The sequence below is a fragment of the Pristiophorus japonicus genome, chromosome 18, assembly GCF_044704955.1.
Source record: "Pristiophorus japonicus isolate sPriJap1 chromosome 18, sPriJap1.hap1, whole genome shotgun sequence".
Lineage (NCBI taxonomy): Eukaryota > Metazoa > Chordata > Chondrichthyes > Pristiophoridae > Pristiophorus > Pristiophorus japonicus.
Window position 1 is genome coordinate 18,327,223 of NC_091994.1, and position 25,247 is coordinate 18,352,469.

At 41.2% G+C, this 25,247-nt stretch overlaps 1 protein-coding gene across 3 annotated transcripts; it reads right to left on the bottom strand.

Moving 5' to 3' along the window:
- Nucleotides 1-3,079: 3,079 nt before the first annotated feature.
- Nucleotides 3,080-23,887, bottom strand: LOC139228581 (cold-inducible RNA-binding protein B-like). Of its 3 annotated transcripts, XR_011587582.1 has the most exons (8): nt 23,760-23,886; nt 21,984-22,091; nt 20,428-20,531; nt 19,808-19,940; nt 19,139-19,190; nt 18,985-19,058; nt 13,177-13,253; nt 3,080-3,593 (listed from the first exon to the last, which is right to left on the bottom strand). XR_011587582.1 is itself a non-coding variant. In XM_070859719.1 (7 exons), exons 2-7 carry the CDS (start codon nt 22,081-22,083, stop codon nt 16,407-16,409), a joined length of 477 nt encoding a protein of 158 aa, XP_070715820.1. In that variant the 5' UTR covers nt 22,084-22,091; nt 23,760-23,887; the 3' UTR covers nt 15,686-16,406. The 3 variants fall into 3 exon arrangements, 2 of the variants coding, with proteins under 2 accessions (XP_070715820.1, XP_070715821.1); XM_070859719.1 differs by lacking the exons at nt 3,080-3,593; nt 13,177-13,253 and adding an exon at nt 15,686-16,420 and having other exon boundaries at nt 23,760-23,887; XM_070859720.1 differs by lacking the exons at nt 3,080-3,593; nt 13,177-13,253; nt 23,760-23,886 and adding exons at nt 15,686-16,420; nt 23,237-23,335.
- Between the last annotated feature and the right edge of the window lie 1,360 nt (nt 23,888-25,247).

The window sequence follows — 25,247 nt, forward strand, 5'->3', positions numbered from 1 at the left end:
AATTGGAGGCAAGAACTCAGTCTTGAGTCAACATATACACAGCTGACCCAGGTTATCCCAGCGATAAACCATTGTGTAAATACGTGCTCATTTTCCTGGACAAACTCAGACTTCAGCTCCAAATTCAAATCCAAGGAGGAAAAAAAAAACTGGTTAAAAAGGCTAATAATCTTCATAGACAGCTTTCATAAATCTAGGACCAGCTGGGCCAAAAAATAAGCTGATTGCAGCAAATAAACTTTTAATTTCTGCCAAAACATAGGAACACAAGTAGGCCATTCAGCCTCAAGTCAGTTTCACCATTCCATTATATTATGGCTGATCTGCACCTCAACTCTATTTACCTACCTTTTCTCCATATCCTTTGATCTCCATATCCTTTGTTAGGCAAGTTGAGTTTGAAGTATACATCAGCTGGAGGAACAGGCTTGAGGGGATAAATGGCCTATTGTTCCTATGACAGTTACATGTTTTCACTACCTGTGAGAACAAGTACAACCTTTTGCACAACAGGTGACATAGCTTTAAAGGGCAATAAAATGCAATCATTGGGATAATCACACCTGAAGACAGGTTGGAGTATGCTCAGGAATCCTTCCAAAATTTAACAAAGGCAATCTTCCACAAACCAAACCAAATCTCAAAACTCCAATACATGGCAAAGCAGGTCACAGGAATAAATGGTATAAGTTAATAGAGCATTCGGGTCTGAACTATGCTCTTCAGCCCTCTAAAATATACTCAACACTTCAGCCTAAAAGCAAGCCAGATTTATTTTCAATTTAGATAATTACGCAGCATGAAATTAGCACTGAATAATTGGATTGCATCATATGCAGGCTATTTTAATACCAAAAAAATGACAGATCTTTGTCATTGTTCCAATAGCTTTTCATTGCACTACCCGTGTGTGACCGACTGGGCAAAGAGAAGAACGGAGGTCCCTAGGGCAGCTGCTCAATTATATGCTTGTCTGATGTTGGCTCATTTGAAGTTGACTTCTGAATGATCAGGAAATTAAGATTAACCATTTATAGGCACTGAAGGTGTTAACAGCAGTCTATTGGACATCTGATGGTTCAATTTGCTTTTGCCACCTGGCCACAACAATTTGGAGGCAGGGCACAAAAGCAGAAGGAATGCAACCAAAAATGGTGACGACACTAGTTTTATTAATGAATCTCAAAGTGACTCTTTCCTACTTGTACTGAGCAGCACTATCCCTATTTATGGATAAGTGAGGAATGCCACTTTCAGAAAATCAAATGGTGGAGCACCTTTCAACATTTAAATACTCTTTCAAAAGCAGAACAGGCTCCCATTCACCTAATCTACACATGGTGCTCAATTGAAGCCAACTCATTTAAAAAAAAATCGTGTTATACAATACACATGCATGTATGTGGATATACATATAATATATATATATTTACAGATATATATATATATATATATATATATATCTGTAAATTCTCAATTAAAACATTGTCAGGCGCCAGCTTTGGTCAGTTTAAAACGTACATAATTGAGATGGTTGACAGTTATTGCAATTAGTAATTTCCACTCATTACCCCATTTACTTCACGTACATGGGGTAAAAATTTACGGGTAATTTAAGTAATTGGTCAGAAGTTGATGGGATTTGAGGGGAAATGTCTTCACCCAGAGGTTTGTGGGGGTCTGAAACTCACTGCCTGAAAGGGTAGTAGAGGCAGAAACCCTCAGATTTTAAAAAGTACTTGGATATGCACTTGAAGGCTAGTTTGGAAATGAAATGCTGCAGGTACAGTATAATTTAATAAATCAAATACTAATTCAACAACTTGTATTTATATAGCACCTTTAACGCAGTAAAACGTCCCAAGACACTTCACAGGAGCATTACAAAAAAAAATGACACGGAGCTAGACAAGGATAAATTAGAGCAGATGACCAAAAGTTTGGTCAAAGGGATAGAATCATAGAAATTTATGGCACAGAAGGAGGCCATTTCGGCCCATTGTGTTCGTGCCGGCCAACAAGAGACTATCCAGTCTAATCCCATTTTCCAGTTCTTGGTCCGTAGCCCTGCAGGTTACAGAACTTCAAGTGCATATCCAAGTACTTTTTAAAAATGTGTGAGGGTTTCTGCCTCTACTAGCCTTCAGGCAGTGAGTTCCAGACCCCCACAACCCTCTGGGTGAAGACATTTCCCCTCAAAACCATCTACCAATTACTTAAAATTTATGCCCCCTGGTTGTTGACCCCTATGCTAAGGGAAATAGGCCCTTTCTATCCACTATATCCAGGCCCCTCAATTTTATACGCCTCAATGAGGTCTCCCCTCAGCCTCCTCTGTTCCAAGGAAAACAAACCTAGCCTATCCAATTTTTCCTCATAGCTAAGATTCTCCACTCCTGGCAAAATCCTCTTAAATCTCCTCCCTACCCTCTCCAGTGCAATCACATCCTTCCTGTAATGGGATGACCAGAACTGCACGCAGTACTCTAGCTGTGGCCTAACTAGTGTTTTATACAGTTCAAGTATAACCCCCCCTCGCCCCCCCGCTCTTGTATGCTATGCCTCGGCTAATAAAGGCAAGCATTCAGTTTGCCTTCTTAACCACCTTATCTACTTGGCCTGCTACCTTCAGGGATCTGTGGACATGCACTCCAAGGTCCCTTTGTTCCTCTACACTTCAATGCCCTACCATTTAATGTGTATTCCCTTTCCTTGTACGACCTCTCCAAATGCATTACCTCACAGGTTTTAAGCAGCGTCTTATAGGAGGAAAGAGGGAGCGAGGTTTAGGCAGGGAATTCCACAGCTTAGGGCCCAGAAGGTACGGCCACTAACAGTTGAGCAATTATAATCTGGGAATGCTCAGGATGGCAGAATTAGAGGAGCGCAGATATCTCAGGGTGGAGGGGGGGGGGGTTGTGGGGCTAATTCAGATCATTTAGCTTTTTAAATGACCTGTAATCCAGCTGTAATCTTGACTTCGAATTCAATTTCTTTTTTGCAGCTACCAGATAGATTCATAAAAAACAAAATTGGGTCTTGATCACTTTTAATTGTTAAAGTAAAAACACTAACAATATTCAATAGAACTAAAACATTTAATTGAACATTTAACAGGTTAAGTACATTAATTTTTTTTAATTTTTTTTTTTTTACAGTAAGCATGGTCCTCATTTATAGCACATTAATTGAGCTTCCTGAAGTAACCAGTGATGTAGAGTCAGGATCTGGTTTGGCAGCTAGATGGAACATTTTTGGACAGGGATTGATGCATAAGAGAATGAAGGAAAAATTCATCATGTCCAAGTGTGCCCACATTTAGCTCATCAGGACAGCATATTGTGTAACTGCAAGCGTTTTTTCTTGGGTTGGGGTGGGGACACACCTTGGTGCACACAATATTTTAAGTATGGTGCTTTCAACAATGAAATTCCGGAGATTGCAATGTGTAACAAAATGGGAGGGAAAACTGTTGGCTGGACACAAACAATTTTATCCAACAAAAGTCTGGTCCAGTTACCTGAAAACATTAACTGCAACTATGCTAAAAATGTTTTTCCTTTTTTCTTTTTCTTTCCAACAGAAGGATCAGCCTGAAATGAGTAAACACAGCATTAAAAGATTGTTCAATCAAATGTGCTTATTTAGAGCCAGATCCAAGAATTTGTTGACTCTTTCAAAACTTCTATACAAAATAGAAATGAAACAAATCTAGGGTATTGAGTATTGATGATCTACATTTACAACTGTTATACAAGAGTGAAGATCTTACTCAAACTCAATTATATCTTGCTATTAGATGCAAGATTCTACAAACGCAATGGCTTGAAGAAACTGTTCAAGGATTAACTCAATACACAGCTGGGAAAACACAAGGTTAATGGAAGTGGGAAGAACTGAAGAAATCGAACATCCATGTTTACCAGTCAGAACATTTATTTAACAGCAAACATAGCAGCACTCAAAATAATTAGGCTAAAGAAACAAACCTAACCACTACTTAACCCTCGCCCATCCTGATTAATTTACACTAGATTCATAGAAACTTATAGCACAGAAGGCAGCCATTTGGCCCATTGTGCCTGTGCTGGCTCTTTGTCATTCTTAGTTCCACATACCCACTTTTTGTCCGTAACTCTGCAAGTTCCTCATCCTCAAGTACATGTCTAACTCCCCATTAAAATTATTTACAGAATCAGCTTCCACCACCTTTTCAAGTAGAGCGTTTCAGATCCCAACAACGACTGAAAAAACTGCTAATCTCCCCTCTAGATCTTTTTCCAAAGATTTTGAATCTATGACCTCGTTATTACCCACACCAGAGGGAACACTTTTTCCCTACTTTTATCAAAATCTCTCATCTTGAAAATCTCTATTCGGTCACCTTTTAACCATCTCTGTAGGAACACTAACTTTTCCAACCTCTCCTCCGAACTGAAGTTCTTCATCCCTGGCAACATCTTGGTAAACATCCCCTGTACCCTTTCCAATGTCTTTACATCGTTCCTGAAATGTTGTGCCCAGAATTGCCCACAATACTGCAGCTGAGGCCTTATATATATATTTCCAGGAGTGTATTAGGGATGGCTTTCTAGACCAATATGTCGAGGAACCAACTAGAGAGCTGGCCATCCTAGACTGGGTGTTGTGTATTGAGGGGGGACTAATTAGCAATCTTGTTGTGCGAGGCCCCCTGGGGAAAATTGACCATAATATGGTAGAATTCTTTATCAAGATGGAGTGTGTGACAGTTAATTCAGAGGCTAGGGTCCTGAACTTAAGGAAAGGTAACTTCGATGGTATGAGATGTGAATTGGCTAGGATAGACTGGCAAATGATACTTAATGGGTTGACAGTGGATAGGTAATGGCAGACATTTACATGGATGAACTTCCAACAATTGTACATCCCTGCCTGGAGTAAAAATAAAATGGAGAAGGTAGCTCAACCGTGGCTAACAAGGGAAATTAGGGATATAGTGTTAAATCCAAGGAAGAGGCATATAAATTGGCCAGAAAAAGCAGCAAACCCGAGGACTGGGAGAAATTTAGAATCCAGCAGAGGAGGACAAAGGGTCTAGTTAGGAGGGGGAAAATAAAGTATGAGAAGCAGCTTGCAGGGAACATAAAAACTGACTGCAAAAGCTTCTATAGATATGTGAAGAGAAAAAGATCTGTGAAGACCAACATAGGTCCTTTGCAGTCAGAATCAGGTGAATTTACAATGGGGAACAAAGAAATGGCAGACCAATTGAACAAATACTTTGGATCTATCTTCACTAAGACACACACAAATAACCTTCCGGAAATACTAGGGGTTCGAGGGTCTAGCAAAAAAGAACGAACTGAAGGAAACCCTTGTCAGTCAGAAAATTGTGTTAGGGAAATTGATGGGATTGAAGGCCGATAAATCCTCAGGCCTGATAGTCTGGGATGCAGACTACTTAAGGAAGTGGCCCTAGAAATAGTGGATACATTGGTTATCATTTTCCAACATTCTATTGACTCTGGATCAGTTCCTATGACTGGAGGGTAGCTAATGTAACCCCACTTTTTTTTTTTTAAAAAGGGAGAGAGAAAACAGGGAATTATAGACCAGTTAGCCTGACATCGGTGGTGGGGAAAATGTTGGAATCAATTATTAAAGATGAAATAGCAGCGCATTTGGAAAGCAGTGACAGGATCGGTCCAAGTCAGCATGGATTTATGAAAGGGAACTCATGCTTGACACATCTTCTAGTAACATCCTCAAAAGATTCTAGTAGTGGACAAGGGAGAACCAGTGGATGTGGTGTATTTGGACTTTCAAAAGGCTTTTGACAAGGTCCCACACAAGAGATTAGTGTGCAAAATTAAAGCACATGTATTGGGGTGATGTATAGACGTGGATAGAGAACTGGTTGGCAGCCAGGAAGCAGAGTTGGAATAAACGGGTCCTTTTCAGAATGGCAGGCAGTGACCAGTGGGGTACCGCAGGGTTCAGTGCTGGGACTCCAGCTATTTACAATATACATCAATGATTTAGATGAAGGAATTGAGTAGTATCTTCAAGTTTGCAGATGACATTAAGCTGGGTGGCGGTGAGAGAGGTGAGTAGGATGCTAAGAGGCTACAGGGTGACTTGGACAGGTTAGGTGAGTGGGCAAATGCATGGCAGATGCAGTATAATGTGGATAAATGTGAAGTTATCCACTTTGGTGGCAAAAACAGAAAGACAGATTATCTGAATGGTGACAGATTAGGAAAAGGTAAGGTGCAAGACCTGGGTGTCATGGTACATCAATCATTGAAGTTTGGCATGCAGGTACAGCAGGCAGTGAAGACAGCAAATGGCATGTTGGCCTTCATAGCTCAAGGATTTTAGAGGAGCAGGGAGGTCTTACTGCAGTTGTAGAGTCTTGGTGAGGCCACAGCTAGAATAGTGTTCAGTTTTGGTCTCCTAATTTGAGGAAGGATGTTCTTGCTATTGAGGGAGTACAGCGAAGGTTCACTGTAAAGTCCTGTCCCCTCAGTACAGATTCACACAAGGCATGTAGTGAAGTCAAGGTCACTCTGCACCTGCACCTTTATTTCACAGCTCTGGAATGCTGCACTTGCCTGTGACCTGTCCTTATATACCTGACTCTTGCACGTGCACTCCTGGTGGTAAGGTATGCTGGTGGTTACAGGTCATATCTTATTACAGTCATGTATAGCATGTTAGGATAGTTATATATAATAATGTAAGATACATGACATCACCCTCCCCCAAGGTCTTATTGTCTTTATAGGTTCAGTCTCTCAGGTGGTCTATGCTCTTGCATGGAGCGTCTGAGTTGTGGTTCAGTTGTTTGCCTTGGTGTCTGTTTTTCTTTGGGTGTGGTTGCTGGTATTTCGCCTGGGCTGTCTGTTTCGATTGGTGTGATTGTTGTTGACTTGCCTGGGCTTTCTGTTGGGATTGCCCTTTCCTCAGGTTGTTCCCTGTCTGTCCACCAGGTGTGGTGCGAGTTCCACATTGTAGTCTGCCTCTGGTTCCGCAGTGTTGTTGGTAAATCTGCTTTTGACTTGGTCTACATGCCTCCGGCAGGTTTTGCCATTGTCCATTTGTACTACCAGTAGCCTGTTTCCTTCCTTGCCCGTTACTGTCCCTGCAAGCCATTTGGGACCCCTGCCATAGTTTAGTACAAACACTTTGCCCCAATCTCATTCCATCTCCCCCTCGAATTTGTGTCATGGTACTCAGTCAGCTTACGGCACTTTGCCTCAACGATTTTGTGCATGTCTGGGAGGATTAATGAGAGCCTTGTTTTTAAAGTCCTTTTCATCAACAGTTGCGTGGGGGGGAATCCCAGTCAATGAGTACGCACGGGATCTGTATGCCAGCAGCAGTCATGACAGGCAACCCTATAGCGTAGGACCTTGGATTTTAAGCATGCCTTGTTTAATGATTTGCACTGCTCTCTCTGCCTGGCCGTTGGGAGGCCGGCTTGAACGGTGCCGTCTTGACGTGATTTATGCCGTGGTCAATTATAAAGTCTTGGAATTCTGCGCTGGTGAAGCACAGACCAGTCACTGATCAATATGTCAGGGATTCCATGTGTTGCAAACATGGTTGCGAAGCTCTCCACAGTGGTGGAGGTTGTGCTCGAGTTTAAAATGGTGCATTCGATCCACTTTCAAAATGCATCTACACCTAAGAGGAACATTTTGCCCATGAATGGACCCGCATAGTCTACGTGCACCCGCGACCATGGTTTGGTAGGCCAGGGGCTCAGTGGAGCCTCCCTGGGGGCATTGCTGAGTTGGGCACAAATGGTGCACCTTCGGACGCAGAGCTCCAAGTCCACGTCAATAGCAGGCCACCAGACGTGGGATCTGGCTACGGCCTTCATGAGAACGATCCACGGGTGCTCGCGGTGGAGCTCCCGGACAAATGCCTCTCTGCCTCAGAGGCATGATTACTCGGCTGCCCCACACCAAGCAGTCTGCTTGTAGTGATAGCTCATGCATGCGCCTGTGAAAGGGTTTTAATTCCTCAGGGCAGGCATCGCGAGCCTCTGCCCAGTCACCGGTTAGGACACATCTTTTTACTAAAGATAACGTGGGGTCACTGGCCGTCCAGGCTCTGATTTGGCGAGCCGTCATGGGCGAACCTGTGGACTCAAAGGCATTGATTGCCATGACTATCTCGCAGTCCTGTTAGTCAGACCCTTCCGTGGTCGCCTGCTGAGCGCATCGGCACAGTTGTCTGTGCATGATGGTATAGTCGTAGGACACCAGCATGAGTGGCAACCGTTGAATTCGCACCGAGGCGTTGGCGTTTATTGCCTTGCTCTCGGATAGGAGGGACGTGAGGGGCTTGTGGTCGGTTTCCAACGCGAACTTGGCCCCGAAAAAGGTGTTGGTGCATCTTTTTGACACCGTACACGCACGCGAGCATCTCCTGCTCTACCATTCCGTACCCACGCTCCGCCCGCGAAAGCGACCTGGAGGCATAAGCTATGGGTTGTAATTTGCCCGCACTATTGACATGTTGCAAAACGCACCCGACCCCATACGCTGACGCATCGCATGTGAGAACTAGCTTTTTACCTGGGTCAAAGAAAGTCAACACACTGTTGGAACACAGAAGGTTGCGTGCCTTATTGAAGGCGCGTTCCTGGGCATCCCCCCAAAACTAATCGCACCCCTTCCTGAGTAGCACATGGAGTGGTTCCAGCAACATGTTTAAGTTCTGCATGAAGTTCCCAAAGTAATTGAGTAGCCCGAGAAAGGCGCACAGTTCTGACACATTCCAGGGCCTGGGTGCCAGGCGAATTGCTTGTTTTGGACTCCGTTGGGCGGATTCCATCAGCGGCAATCCTTCTGCCCAAAAATTCAACCTCGGGTGCGAGAAACAGGCACTTGGATTTCTTGACTCGTAGGCCTACCCGATCCAACCGCTTTAGTACTTCCTCCAAATTACAGAGATGGGAGTCGGTGTCCCTGCCCGTGATAAGTATGTCGTCTTGAAATACAACCGTCCCCGGGATGGACTTGAGCAGACTCTCCATGTTACGCTGGAATATGGCAGTTGCCGACCTGATGCCGAATGGGCATCGATTGTACATGAAAAGGCCTCGATGTGTGTTGATGGTGGTGAGTAGCTTGGATTCCTCGGTTAATTCTTGCGTCATATACGCAGATGTGAGGTTTAATTTTGAGAAAAGTTTACCTCCAGCCAATGTGGCAAATAAGTCCTCCGCTCTGGGCAGCGGGTACTGGTCCTGTAGGGACTCTGCTTATGGTAGATTTGTAGTCCCCACAGATTCGTACGAATCCATCAAGCTTCATGACTGGGATGATGGGACTTGCCCAGTCGCTAAATTCCACAGGTGATGTAACGCCTTCCCGCAGAAGCCTGTCTAGTTCATGTTCAATCTTTTCCGTCATCACATAGGGTACAGCTCTGGACTTGTGATGGATCGGTCTAGCATCCTGTGTGATGTAGATTTTGACTTTTGCCCCTTTGAAAGTGCCCACACCTGGCTGAGAGAGATGTTCAAATCGCTTGAAACTGTTGAGCATGAGGTCCGTTCCTCTAATGACATGGCATGGACATCATCCCATTTGCCAGCCAGCTTCTCCCCAGCAGTGCTGGGGAGGTCTCCGGGGACAATCCACAGGGGAAGTCGGTTCACTGTCCCTTTGTGTGTGACAGCATAGCGATGCCGAGGACTGGTACGATTTCTTTGGTATAGGTCCTTAGTTTGGTGTCGACCAGTGAGTTTTGGTCTGTCTCTTATGGGGCCACAGTTGTTTGTTCAAATTATTGAGCCCCCATGAGAGATTGGCTCGCTCCCGTATCCAGCTCCATATTGACAGATATCCCGTTGAGTAGGACCCTCATTATAGGAGGCGTCCTGTTGTAGGAGCAGCGGCCATTGATCGTGTTGACCCGCTGTACACCGGTGTCCCGGGTACTGTCCCCACCATCTTCTGGTCCGCTTTCCGACCCATCTGATTCGTATACCAGCCGAGCTGCCGTTTTTTTGCACATGCGGGCCAAATGCCCTGTATATTCACAATTTCTGCAAACAGCCTGCTGATATCGACATCCCCTTGACGAGTGCCCACCCCAACACCTCCAGCACAGACCTGTTCCATTGTTCAAAGAGTTCCCAAAGAATTAGCTGCGTCTGGCTGATTTCTCTTGAGCTTCTCAGTTTGTAGTTGATTGCTCGCATTGTGGGTTGATGAGGTGTGAACGGCCGTTCCTGTGGCCCTTGATGGCTTCTGTCTGCTGTAGAGAACCTGTTCTCCCGGTTTGTCTGTGTGTGGGGGTAGCAGCTTGTTTAGTGCTGTGAACTTCTTGTTCCAACATTTCGTTAGTTGTCAAACCTGCATTGTAAATTAACCTTGTTTCTTCTTCCCCTACCAAGAATGTCTGTGCACAGTGCTGCTGCCTCCAAGGCCAGGTTCTTGGTCTCCATGAGCTTTCGGAATACGGCCTGCGTGGCCTATTCCTTCAATGAAAAAGTTTCTCAGCATTTCTCTCCTCAGTTCATCGGAGAATTCACAAACTAGCCAACCTCCAAAGTTCCGCCACGAAGTCGGGTATGCTCTGGCCCACACAGCGTCTGTAGTTGTAGAACCTGTGTAGGCTGCTCGCTGGCTTCAGGTGGTCTCTTACCAGTGTGCTCAATTCTTCAAACGACTTGCTTGCTGGTTTCTCGGGTGCCAATATATCCTTCATTAAAGCGTATGTTTTCGAGCCACAGCTGGTCAAGAGATGGGCTCTTCTCTTGTCTGCCTTATCATCGCCTAACCAGTTTTTGGTTACAAAGCTTTGCTGGAGCCTTTCTATAAAGTCCTCCCAATTGTCTCCCGCATTGTACTTTTCATCTGATCCGTTGTTTGCCATTCTGTGGATTCTGTAATCCCGTAACCCGTCGCCATTGTAAAGTCCTGTCCCCTCAGTATAGATTCACACGAGGCATATAGTGAAGTCAAGGTCACTCTGGACCTGCTCCTTTATTTCACAGCTCTGGAATGCTGCACTTGCCTGAGACCTGTCCTTATATACCTGTCTCTAACAAGTGCACCCCTGGTGGTAAGGTATGCTGGTGGTTACAGGTCATATCTTATTACAGTCATGTATAGCATGTTAGGATACAGTTATATATAATGTAAGATACAGTTATATATAATATAAGATACATGACATTCACCAGATTGATTCCCGCGATGGCAGGACTGACGTATGAGTAGAGACTGGATCAACTGGGCTTGTATCCACTGGAGTTTAGAAGAATGAGGGGATCTCATAGAAACATAAAATTCTGACGGGATTGGACAGGTTAGAGGCAGGAAGAATGCTCCCGTTGCTGGTGAGTTCCAGAACCAGGGGTCACCGTCAAAGAATAAGGGGTAAGCCATTTAGGACCGAGATGAGGAGAAACTTCTTCACTCAGAGTGGTTAACCTGTGGAATTTTCTACCGCAGAAAGTTGTTGAGGCCAGTTCGTTAGATATATTCAAAAGGGAGTTAGATGTGGCCCTTACAGCCAAAGGGATCAAGGGGAATGGAGAGAAAACAGGAAAGGGGTACTGAGGTTGAATGATCTTATTGAATGGCGGTGCAGACTTGAAGGGCCGAATGGCCTGTTCCTGCACTTAAGTTTCTATGTATCTATGATTTATAAAGTTCTAGCATGATCTCTGCTTTTAAATTCTAGTCCTCTATTTATAAAACGCAAGTAACTTTTAAAAAAAAATTAAAAACACCTCGTCAACTTCCCCTGCCATCTTTCAAGCATCTGTGTATGTGGTCACCAAGGTCTCGCCACTCATTTACACTTTTAAAAATTGTGCCATTTATAGTATTTCCACATTGGTCCTCTCAAAGTGCTCTTGACAATTCTCAGCTTTGAATTCCATCTTCCATGCTTCTGCCCATTCCACCATCCTGAAGCCTACAACTATCCTCATCATGATCTATACTTTGCCAAGTTATCTGCAAACTTTATAATGCTGCTCCCTACACCCGAATTTAGGTTGTCCATATAAATTGCAAAGAGTAATAAACCCAAAACTGACCCTTGGGGGAACACCACTGCACAAAAATTTCCTCCCAGTCTGAAAAACATCCTTCCACCACCACTGAAGTGGGGATTTTGAGCTCTGCTATAATTTTATGGTTAAGAAGGGGTCTCGGGGATCAAAATAAACTAACGGGCTGTTTGCAGTGTTCAGCTTTTAGATTGCTGAAAAGGCAGCTGAGCTAATGTTGAGAACAACATGTTGATTTTGCAATAGCTACCAAAGGTAAGCTGCATGATTTAGAAATAGAACCACAAGGGGCCTAGGAGGGTAGGAAAGCAGAACAATGGGACAGAAGTGAACTGTTAACAGGATACCACATGGCCTGAGCAAAGGTCAGGCTAACGGACAATAGATTGTGGCCACACCAGTATGAAGATGGTACCTTAATGTTTTGCGAGCTCGGCAGAAAACCGAGGCAAGTGATTATTTGAAGGAAATTAACCAGTCACTGTGCACGCGGGCTTTAAACAAATCAAATTGTGTCAAAGGGTCGTGCACAAGGTTGAGCATGTACGTTAAATGTATAAAAGGTTGTTTGAAACTACGTATCATTGGACAGTGACCTGGCTAGACTCCTAGCAGGTCACCTCCCACCGGTGCGAGGAGACCACTTGAATCTTCGAACACAGACCTGGTGTCGAGTGTTTATTTTAAATACTCCTCTACAACCACCATTTGCTTCCTGTATACTGGTGCAATTAACATGGTAATGTCAAGGCAAGATTGGTCAGGATATATTAGAACCCAAACTAATGTATAGGAGTTAATTTTTTAAGTCAAAGAGTCTTTTATATGTACCGACTCAGATCTGCACCCAAAAGTGGTAAGATTCCTAAATAAATGTGAACTGACAGCACCACTTGTACATTAATAAAATATAAATTGATTGCATAGAAGAAACTAAACTGAAACGGCAAGAGGCACCAAAGCAACATCACAGTTCTAACATGTTAGTTTTACAATTAAAAAAGGCATCAGGTGGAGCTTTCAAAATGTTACATTTTTTCCATTTTGTATTTGGTCAAACGTAGATGTGTACAACTATCTAATTCACACTGGTGACATGCTCACGCCTACTATACACATTTTGTTTCAAACTAATCAAAAGTACTTACATTGCATTTCATGAGATTTCACCTCATCCTTTCCAAAATTTAAATACGACAATCTTCTTACTTCAGCTTTGTTCATTCTATAATGGAATAAGTCAAAGTTAACCTTTTCTTGCATGTCATTTCAAATATTAATCCATTAACCAATATTCTACCCAAGCCTAACATTCTACTTCAGCATAGTAGTTTAGATGAGACGTCAAAGTTATCGTCCTTGCTTTCAAAATGTCTACTTAAATCCAAAAATAGATGAATAGTATTCGTGCAATTAAGAAATTCAAGAGAGCCCACAAGTGCTACTCAGTATGATGAATCATTAACTAGTTTGTATTCCTCTCATTTAAAAAGTTGTTAGTGGGGGCACGGTGTGGGGAATTAAAGACTGCACGTTTAGAAAAAAATTTAAGAGTCAAACTCATTACATAACCTGTGGATTGTTTCCAAATTTGTGTTAAGACCCTGCGCAAATATTCAAGACCCAGAGATCCTCCATCCCAACTTCCTAAATACATTAGCTACACAAAAGGGAATACAGTGCTTTAACTGCAGAAAACATTAGTATTCAACAACTAACATGCTAGTAAATTAAATACAAGAAAAATACAGATTGAGCCATTGCTCGTGGTATGCCGGGCCCCAGACTGAAATCTGGGGACCTTGCGAACCTGAGTTTGTAAACCTATGCTATATAATATTGGGAATAACTTGTATTATGAACAGGAACTGGGATATTTGATAAAATTGCTCAAGACACAAATTCCTCTCCCTGTTCCACTTAACAGTACAGTTGACCGTAGCATTCATATTGCTGAGTTTGGCAAGTTAAGATCTAGGATAGGAAGCAGACACTTAAAATCAGTTTCATATCAAGAGTCCTCCACTGATCTTTTCACCCAATGGCAACAAGTCAACTTGATCTGGGTGCATTTCACAAACAGGGGAACTTTATAGAGATGTACACATTCAAGAGGCCAAGGAGAAAATCCACTCGAGTTTATTCCAAGCACATCACCAGAACATTTAAAATGGATCAGCTTAAGGAAATGGGAAAGTGGACATTGTATGAGATCAAAATGAGTTACCTCAAGGCTATGATTATATCCATTGATGCATTAGTCATAACCAGCTGAAGTTTCTTTGCAGGAGGAACACGTCATTCTTCAATGCCACTACTTTCACCAAAGCTAGCAAAAATCTTGATATTGTAAAGTATATGAAAATCTGACAGGTAATATGGGCTGTTATCTTAATTCACATAACTGTTGCACAAGTTTTGAATATTAAAAAAGGATAAAATAACAGGAAGTACTTTCAGATAAGATAGCCTGAAGAAATTTTACTTAAATACTTGATGAAATAGGGCTTTTTGGTTATGGGAGGGGGTGAGAGAAAGAAGAAGAAACGAAGAGGTTGCATTCCACATAACTAGAATTGCAGTAGTATTTTTTTTAAATCACTAGCTTTGGGGCTAAAGTAGTAACTTAAAATCATTGATCTCATTCTATTGACAACCTGAATTCTAGGATGCCGACTATCATTTGGGTTCCTTTCAGGACTGGTGTTGTGGAATTTTCTTGAACAGCTATGCAAAATGGGAGCATGTTTTGACCTGAGCAAACTAGCTTTAACGACTTAAAGAAACATGGCAGTTTTGATCCGCGATGATTACTCATCTAGTTTGCCACCTGAACTAGGAAAGAGGGTTTACAAAATAAATTCAGGCGAGGTCATTACAAAAAATACAGGGGGTAGAAAGGACATGGATTTCCACGTTTGCATACAGCCAGTAGGTCATCCCTATATGACAGCACTTACTACAAATCAAAATGACTCATTCATGACTTTTCAAAAAATGGTCTAAAGATATATCATTTTCAGCATATAAAGAGAAACTGGCTTAGACGAAAAGCGGAAATCATTGGAAGAAATAAAGCAGCAGATCAATGTTAATTAATCATCATCTCTGCATAACTGGGTTCCAACTACACCCCATCTTCATTTGGTTCCAAATGTCCCCACTTTTTAAAAATGTAGGATATTCAGTGATTTCAAATGTAGAGCACTTTATAGAAAAGATAAAATGTCCATCATTTCACTTGCACCATTAAACCCATTTTAAGGATGATGCACTACAGCTTACCCAACAAATAGGAAGAGTTGGAACATTTATATTGCTTTTAAAAGCTTTGTAGAAAACAAGCTGTGAAACAATGCAATTTTCTGTTTTTGGAAACCGCCATATACAGAGCTTTTTAAAAAATTGTGCTGGGAAGTGATTACATAGAACATGGAATTACTTAAATTATGGGTCAAATAGAAAACAGTTCTTACTGCATAAATTCAGCATTTAGAATTATAAAAGTAAATAAAGGACCCAATAATCAGAATGTCACGTCAATTAAATGAGTATTCAACATCCAATTTCAGTCGCTACATTTTATCCAAATTGGATGAACTTCAGTTAACAGGGTTCACTATAACATTTATGGTTGATTAAAGGCAACAAGAGATCTTTGGGCAAGGTTCTTTAATCAGTTTCCAAAAAGCCAAGTTTATACAAAAAAAAGGTGTTTCATCCTTGTGCATGAAATACAGCATGAACAAATGGCCAACTTTACTGGTATATAATTTTCCAAAAACAAGCCTCCTATATTAGATTAAAAATGAATGCATTTTTTGTAAATTGTATCTTAACAGGTTCTATGCAAATACTCAAGACCCAGCAGATTTGAACATTCCACTGCAAGTTAATTTTCAATGACAGGCAGAACGACTGAATGTTGATTTACCATCAGGAAAGTAATCGGTGTTATAATTGTATTTCATCAAATAAGCGTGAAAAAAGTCAATACTTTGCAGCATGCGCAGCTTGTGTGATCTAGCTCAAATTGATCAGTTTACGGGCAAGAGAGGAAAGAGAATGAGAAATATATCAAAATTCAGCAAAAAACAGGATGGGAGGGGAACTGAGGTTTTCAACAGGATAATAAAAAAAATTAAGACCAAGTCTGTTCTTTACAGGTATCGGCCTGAAAGCGAAAAAGTGTTTTAAAATAAATAGGCTCAATAGGTCTTTTTTGACCTAAAAGTAAATGCACATTCAAGTCAGAAGCTATCAGACTGTCAATAATTTTGATAATGTTAAACAGGCAACAAGTTCAGAAGACAACTGCTTTCTGTAGTTCCAAAACTCAAGAGCCAAAAGGAGGATGATCTTGATTCAAGGAGATTGATTATTCATTTGTAGCTGGAGGAGGAGAAGCAGGCACAATGTAAAGAATTTGTAATACATTTTTTTTTTTAAACTCAGCTTCTCCATATTCTATCAGATTGTAAAAAAAAAAAGCACCTGACTGGCACACGCTTCTTGTTTAGCACCATTCATTTTAACTACATATTGCATTAAGTGCCAGTATTGAAAAGGCTCAAACTTAAGTATATTCAAAACAAACAAACGGGCAGGTAGCACAAGATTCCAATTCCAAATTGGGAATCTATTTCAACTGGAAAGTTCTTGCATTTGCCAGAATGCTAGATAAAGACTTCATTCAAATTTTTTTTTCTTGGGGTTTATAGATAAGTCAATGGGGAAAAGGAGGTAGAGAAGAAAGGCTAGCACATGAAGCACCCACCTCTGAACACTTGATACAGAATGCCACTGAAGACATTGTGGCAACATCCACAACCAAGACAATTTCCTTCAGTTATCGTAAGGTTGTATGTAGGCAGAAAATAGAAATACCAAGAGAAATATCAAAGCTAAAGGATCTCCTATGGTGCTGCTCATAGAAAATCAGGACAAAGCAAATGCCCTTGAGTGCATCAGTAATGCTGTAAAGTGTGGGCAACCTGGACCTTCTGAAGCTTCTTCTAGGGATAGAAGTGTGTAGTAGCTGCAGGACTGAGTCAATGCCCAAAGAAGAAGTGGGCAACATGCATTGCTAATGATATAGATAATTCACACAAATAGGTCCAGTAACCCAAGTTTTAGTGTTCCACTCCTGAAGCCCCTTGGCAAACAAAGTTCAACAGCCAAAGCACCATGGACCACAATGCAGAGAAGAGGTTATTTCATGCCAGTCATCCCTTTCTGCCTTCAATATACTGTTGCTGAAATAGCACATATAGTAAACATTAAGATAATTTTGCTACCAGTGGCAGAAGCCATGGTCTCAAAAATGAGCTAGAAAATAGTGCTTTAAAAATACTGGATCTTATTTGTCAAGTCAAGCAATAAAGTACATATTTAATAGAAACAATTTCTTCAGTCCCAGAGGACAGTTAAACCAAAATTTCATGTGAATTTGAAGCTGACTGGATACAATTTTCTCATCTTGTGTAATTTGGATTACAAACATTTGCAGAAAAACAGACTCCAGGAAACAATACTTGAGGGTAACCAGCGTTTTTCTGTAAACATACATGACCAACAGGAGCACTCCATTTATCCAGCTGTTAAAACTGAACTTAATTTATTTGAGGTAGAAGATAACAGATAATGGGAAATTTAGCACAGTAAACTCCCAGTTATCCAATCTAGCCTTTAGACTTCACATTTTGAATCTAAAATAAATCTGTTGAGCTAAGCAGTTGCATAATTACAGTCCTTGAAGCACATTTTATTGAAAACACTGGAGATTAATAGTGGAATTTTACAAAACAGTAATCGATGTAACTGCACTTTTGGAAAAGAAATTTGAGTATTGCTGTAACAAAATCCTAAATTACAAAAACAAGCATCTAAAATACAATTTAAAACAAATGCAACTACTTCTGCTCACCCCATCAGAATTTCCATCTCTTCCTCAGTTTTTTAAAATCTAATCCATTGTAGCCTTTTAGAAATTGTAGATGCCCTTTCTGCTGGCTTCCTCTTCCAGTTTAGAGGAAGGAATAAATTTCAAAAAGTTGTGCACACACAAGGGGAGGAGTTGACCAACAGCTTTTCAGCTACTTGAATCTCCAAGTTTAAAAAATTGACAATTGTGGCAGTTGAATTTCCAATGAGTAAAAATATGCCCCATGCTGTATTAATATATAGACTAATCTTACAGGTTAGTTCCTTCCCAATATATCACTGCCAGTCATGGTTTGTATATGGGTCCTTCATTGAAACATCTGTGAACTCATGTGAAAGCAAGTCATCCTCGTTTGAGGGATCACCTATGACTGATCTCCAGCTCAATACTGAATTTTTGCAACATTATTGTAATTAAGTCCATTGATATAAAGGCATACATTAAACTGTTTACATTTAAATTAACTTAATGCCGCATTATTACTGCAGTTAAAACCAAATATTGGGAAAAGGTGAAAAAGGAAGGTGAAAGGAATATACAGCTCCAGTTATCCCATGTACCCCAGGTGAGATTTGAAGAAAGCTAGTACTTTACAAAGCAGTATGTAATATTTTCACATCAAGTTGAATCTCATCTGTACATTGGCACCAAGTTCTTTAATAGGATGGGAAATGTCATTGTCCCAACAAGATCAAGTTGCGATTGTGAAAGATGAAATATGGACCTTTTTAAATACGATTAAATGGGGAAGATACGGGGCTGCAACTACAATTTAAAGCTTAATGATTGTGTGTTAAATTGCACTGGAAGCTGACACAAACATGCTTGTATTAATAGCCGAATTGACCATTTTATTGTAACCTCAGACATTTACTTCGATAAAGATTTTTCAAATGTTTACAACAGGTAATCTTTACAAATACCTGTAAGTATTCAAATGTTTAAAACAGGTGACAACATACTAAAACATTGAAATTAACCCAGATTTCCAGTGGTTTATAGATGTGCTTACCATAACTATCATAGTCATCCCGGTAGGACCTCCCAGTTGAAGTGCTGTAGCTATAGTTGCTAGAATTTTGACTCCTACAATTAAAAAAAAAAGTTGTACTTACTATGTGCAATACAAAATAGACTTAGTGATATGCAAGAATGCAAATATTTACCTATTATTATAGTAGTCATTTCTGTAATTGCTTCGTCCACTTCTGTCGTTATCTAGTGGAAGATTGAGCAAGTTAGCTTTTCAGTATTTGTGTTGATGGGGGGGAACCGAAAAGGGAGAAAGTTAACATTTACCCAGATATTACACTTTTAAAATTTGCTTACTATATAAAATCAGTTTGTATTAAATTGAATTACAATTGTGGATAGAACCATGCATTAAGCTCCGACATGCTGAATGCCATCAACCTCCCAGGCATTCTGTGCAGCATCGCATTCAATGCTAGCACCCACTTTCTATTCTAGGAAGTTTTTATTGTTTGAAATTGGCAAGGCAATATTTATTACCCACCCCTAGTTGCCCTAAGGGCATTGAGTCAACCATGTCGTGTAGAACTGAAGTCCCGTGTAGGCCAGGCCAGGCAGGAGTGTTACACACCTAAAAAAACACATTCAGATGGGTTTTTACAATCCTGCAGCATTCATGGTAATTTTTTTTTTTTATGGTGCACGTCCACAAATTACCCGATTTATTGTTTTCAATTTCACAAATTGCCAATGGGATTTGAACTCATGCCCTCTGGGTTGCTAGCTCAGCACCATAAGCAATAGGCTACCATATCCCATTACATTCACAAATCAGCAAACTACTTTCCACCATTATAGATCACCTCTGTAAGATCCACGGCTGCTTCTCCCACCACGGAATCCATAGCCTCGCGATTGCCCACTTTGGTAATTCCGAGATCGGCCCCCAGAGCCTTTTCCTGCCTGGTCTACTCGAATTTGCCGACCATCAACTGACTGAAGTGTCAAGAGAAATGAAACTGATGAATTGCCATAGTGGAGCAGTATTGATAGTATAAACTGAGTATAATCACAACACTTCATCACTGTTTTTGTCAAACTTTAGAATTCAAAATGAACTCTCGTTTCATTCAAGTAATTAGATACAGGTGAGGTGTTGGGTGGAGAAAAAAATAAAATCTGGAAACATCAGGCTAACCAAGTGGGAGATAATGAGTCCACTAGTCTAATTCACTTACTGGCTGAAAGTCTTGAGACACTTAGTTACTTCAAGGAAAGTAGAATATATGTAATTAGATAGGTTGAGACAGTTTACAATGATGTAAATGATGTGTGTTCTTTGGAAAACTGGGTTTTATATACAAATTGCTTTTACTTGAATATATTCTATTTTCCCAGATTAATTAAAAATATTCAAGTACATTGCCTCTGAAGAGATGCCTACCACCTAATCTTTAAAAGACCCCCATCTAGAAATATATACCTTTCCATTCATGGCCAAGGCGTCCCTTGCGTCATCAGGATTTTCAAAAGTAACAAAACCAAACCCTCTAGATTTGTGTGTGTCTTTATCTTTGATCACAAGGACTGAACACGAGCCAGGAGAAAAGAAAACAGCATCAGAAATAAGCTTAAGTTAAAAATGCATTTAAATTTCTTAAGTAAACATCTTAGCGTATAGTATTTGTTAACAGGGTATTACTCGTGAGCTGGCTTTTATAAGAAAGTATGCAATTAAAAGGATTTCTGTGCCCTAGATAGTCCGTGGACTTGAGGACTGATGATTCCACAATTTTTCAGATATCAAGGAAACCTGCTCGCCTTTAACAGGAGCACAAGATTTGCCAGCGTTTAAGCCAGTATTCATTCATTACCCTGGCCATTTGCTCAAGCTGAACCACATCACAAAGCCTTGGTGCCATATTTGATCCAGAGCCATGCTTCAAACCCCAAATCCATTTAATTCCACTTCTAATGTCACCCATCACCATACTTCCATTTTGTAATTTTGTCAATGTCCTTCTTTTCAGCATGCCATTCACCACAAATTTCAATTAGACTGCACATATGCTAAACCTCTCACCCACTACTCCCATCCTCACAAACCTACATTTGGCTGTCTGTGCCACAACACATTAAATTTGGAACACTCCTCAAATCCCTCCATGACCTCATCCTAACCTATCTCAGTCTTACTTTCCCTCCTGTACTCTTTCAACCCATCTTGGACCATTTGAACATCCTTCCCATCCCTTTGTCCCAATCCCAGGAAATACATCAGCCACCTCGGCTCGAAACTCAAGTTCCTTGCCTAAATCTTTGTCTCTCCACTTAAAAAAAAACCTTTGCAAACCCAAACTTTTCAGCCATGATTTCAGTCACCTCCCCTCCTCAAAACAAAGCACCTGTTATCTACATTGATGATGCAGTATAAATACCATAAGAATAAACAGTTACTATTTTTCAGTGGTGATGGTTGAAGAAAAAATGCTGCCCAGTGTACGCAATACTTTGCTTCATGGGGCTTTGAATATCCACAAGAGCAACAAATAGTATCTCTTCTTTACTGTATTACATTGCAGCCTGAACCTAGACTTGTATGCTCAAATCCTGGGAGTAGGGCTTGGACCCACAATCTTTTTATTTAGGAGACAGTGCCATCATCCGAGACAAGCAAATGAGAATTATTGCAGTTGGACTTCAATCCAAAATAACGAAGACACACGATTCCTCCAGCCAGAGTCAATTTTTCCACAGAAGTTGAAACAGTTAAGATCTCATATTTAAGAGAATAGGTTTAGTATTGCTAGCTCAATACATACAATATTTTGTGTCTTTCAGCACTCCCAGCAAATACCAGCCAATTTTGACAGTCTCCTTTCCTGGTTATCATCTACTGCAGCACCCTATTGTTTCAGTTAATATACCAAACACTATCAGCCAGTAACAAAGCAGATTTGGGACAGGCCTGTTATTTTCTCTTAAAGGGAATGGCCACATTAAAATTGCTCAAAATAAACATACACATCAGGGCCTTACCATCACGAACCTCTCCATACTTCGAAAATAATTGCTCCAGTGATTGCTCATCTGTGTCAAAGTTGAGCCCACCAACAAAAAGTTTTCCTTCATCAGACATGGTGTTTTCTGGGAGAACATAAACCAATCCAGACTATAAATATATTTACAATCTCAATGAACAATCCTACATACCGCAATGATTAAATTACATTTTGCAAGGGAAAAGCGACTGTGAAAATTAAGACCAGTTAATTTCCTTGCACATCTAAATTGGAACATGTTTTTCTTAAAAAAAGGAATTAATTCAGCATTAAAGTAGTATATCACACATGCATTTATTTCTTAAGCTTTTGTAGATAAATTCTGAAAACAGATTAAAATGGCAGACTAAAAGACAACTGCAAAACTGGGAGACACTACAAGTACTTCCTTACACAGATATACTGTACTGCAAGGCCTACTTCAATTCATCATTTGCTGAACACAGTTAATAATTTTAGTATACCTACAGGAAAAGTACAACTTTTGAATTTGCCACACAGTTGCATTGGCACTCAAGAGGAAAGAACTTTCCCAATAAGAATGAGGAAATGAAGCAAAGCAGTTCATACACACCTTTGTGGGGCGTTTTAAAACATAATTGACCAGCAAGTAGGGCCTCCTTTTCAAGGCCATGTTTTAATGATATAAAAGATACAAAACAGAGTCAAGATTTTTGGGAGGATGGAGGTAAGTGACATAATTAAAACTTATCTAGATTTATGACTAAGTTTACAGATTTTGACTTTTTAAAATGTAGTTTTAAACTAGTTGGGGCAGGATCAAAACAACGAAGGTTAGGACAACGTTTCTGAAAATATTATGGGAACACATGTCAGTATGCCTTTAAACAACTTTACTCAGTTAAAATTAAAACATACATCTCCTTTAGAAGGGCAAGGACATTCTACACAAGGCAGAATGGTTGACACGTTAATACAAAACTTCCTTTATTCCCCATTTTGTGCTAATGATTATTAAATCCGGTTGGGTTTAGCTTGAAAGTTATGTATAGACTTCACTAAAAAGTCACTCAAATTGGCAATCTGGACGGTCAATATTACGGAATGAGACACACACACACAAACATGAATTAGTTAAGCTGTTTTATCAGTGGCTCAAAAGAATCCTCCCAGTCGGCTTATCAAATTACGAAACAGAAATACACTGTTGCACAACCCATTAGCGTTGCATTATAATTAAGAAAAATAACCCAAACAACTCGATCTCACCATCACCGTTTGAAGCGCAAAAAGGGGGAAAAGGAGGAAGCGCGGAGTTTTTAATTCCAACTGCGACACAGAAGATGGAGGCGGCCGAACCCCCTCAGAGTGAGAAAGAGAGATAGATGGAGAAAGCTGGAGAAAGGCCGGCCGCCATTTTATCGCCTCGGCGCCATTTTAAACCGTGGCCCAGCGCCAGCCGCGGGCAAAGCAAGCCTCGGCCCAGCGCTCAACAACCCACACTGGATATTTCCGGGTGTTAAATTTACTCGCCACCCGATCCGGGTTTAATTTTCCACACAACGTCCGGAAAGAGGTGTAAAAGGAGATCCTCTTAGCGCTAAATAAAAGTTAACTTCTATTTTGTTTTACTTCACAAACCGGAAGGACGACTCTGTCGCGCCCTAGCCTTCAGCGAAATAGAAACGTAAACACTTAACCGGCCGCACTTTCCTACAACACCCTAAAACCACGATTTACGTCAGAACTCCTCAACTTCAATTCATTTTAGCCAGCACATTGTTGCACTCACCGTGTATTTCTCCACAAACGACACACAGATATTTTATTTTACAACAACTCCTCCTCGTCGTCTCCTGTTTGTTGTGAGACAACCCGGCGGAACTAAAATGGGGTCAAAAAAAACTTCCACCCGACCTATTTTCTCAGCACTGCGCAGGCGCGGCGCGTTGATCTCCGATCCGCTCCTTGTGAGCGGACCCAAACGCTCGGTTGTGCGCAGGCGCGGCGAACCGATCTTTTATTTGAAAGAAACCGTTACCCCCGCGGCCCGCGGTGCGCAGGCGCGGGAGGGTGGCCAGATTGCTTTCCTTGGTCCTGGCCAAGGCTGACTAGCCCCTTGACGAGAACGGTGACCCAGGTCCCAATTACCTCCTCTTTCATTATGACTTTGCACATATCTTTATCAAGGAAGAAGATGCTGCTAAAGTACTCGTTTAGTATCTCAGCCATGCCCTCTGCCTTCATGCCTGGGTCTCCTTTTTGGTCCCTAATTGGCTCCTCCCCTCTTCCCTTTTTTTAACATTTATATGCCAATACAAAACTTTGGGATTCCCTTTTATATGTTAGCTGCCAGTCTATTCTTATACTCTCTCTTTGCCCCTCATTTCTTTTTTCACTACCACTCTGAACTTTCTATATTCAGCCTGGTTCTCACTTGTATTCTAAACCTGACGTCTGTTTCATCTTACTCTCTATCTCTCATCATCCAGAGAGCTCTGGCTTGTTTGCCCTACCTTTGCCCCCATGGGAATGTAACTCAACTGTACCCGAACCATCTCTTTAAAGGCAGCCTATTATTCGATTACAGTTTTGACTGCCAATCTTTGATTCCAATTTACCCGGGCCAGATCCATTTTTAACCCCTGAAATTGGCCTTCCCTTAATTAAGTATTTTTACTCTAGATTACTCCCTGTCCTTTTCCATAGCTAATCTAAACCTTCTGATACTATGATCGCTGTTCCCTAAATGTTCCTCCACTGACACTTGCACCACTTGACCCTTCTCATTCCCCAGAAGCAGATCCAGCAATGCCTCCTTCCTTGTTCAGCCCAGAAATGTACTGATCAAGAAAATTCTCCTGAATACACATTTCAGAAGTTCTTCCCCCTCTCTCCCCTTTACACTATTACTATCTCAGTCTATATTAGGATAATTGAAGTCCCCATTCTCACTACTCTATAGTTCTTGCACCTCTGTAATTTCATCGTCCGAGCCAGGGATCGCAAGGATGTGCGCATCACCCACGCCATGAGAAGAGCTGACGACTGCTGGACGGACCGGCACCTAATCCGATCCATCATCGACATTAACATAGCCCCAAAGCAGAGGGGACAGCAGATGCAGTGCCACATAAAAGTTAATGCCGGGGCACTTAAAGACCCAGCTAAGAGAGCCCTATACATCCAGCGCCTCAACAGCTAATCTGGCGTGCCTTGATGACCTTGAGATACTGAATACCCACAGCGCTTGGTCTGCCCTCCAGGCCTCTATAACCAG

Bases quoted from the DNA above. Each gene is read 5' to 3' on its own strand.
- LOC139228581 (XM_070859719.1), bottom strand. From the start codon at position 22,083: ATGTCTGATGAAGGAAAACTTTTTGTTGGTGGGCTCAACTTTGACACA. The intron at 19,941-20,427 runs GTATATATTTCT...TTGACACTTCAG, and splicing joins CCTTGGCCATGAATGGAAAG to TCAGTTGATGGTCGGCAAAT. The intron at 19,191-19,807 runs GTGATCTATAAT...ATCTTCCACTAG, and splicing joins CAGCCGTGGATCTTACAGAG to ATAACGACAGAAGTGGACGA.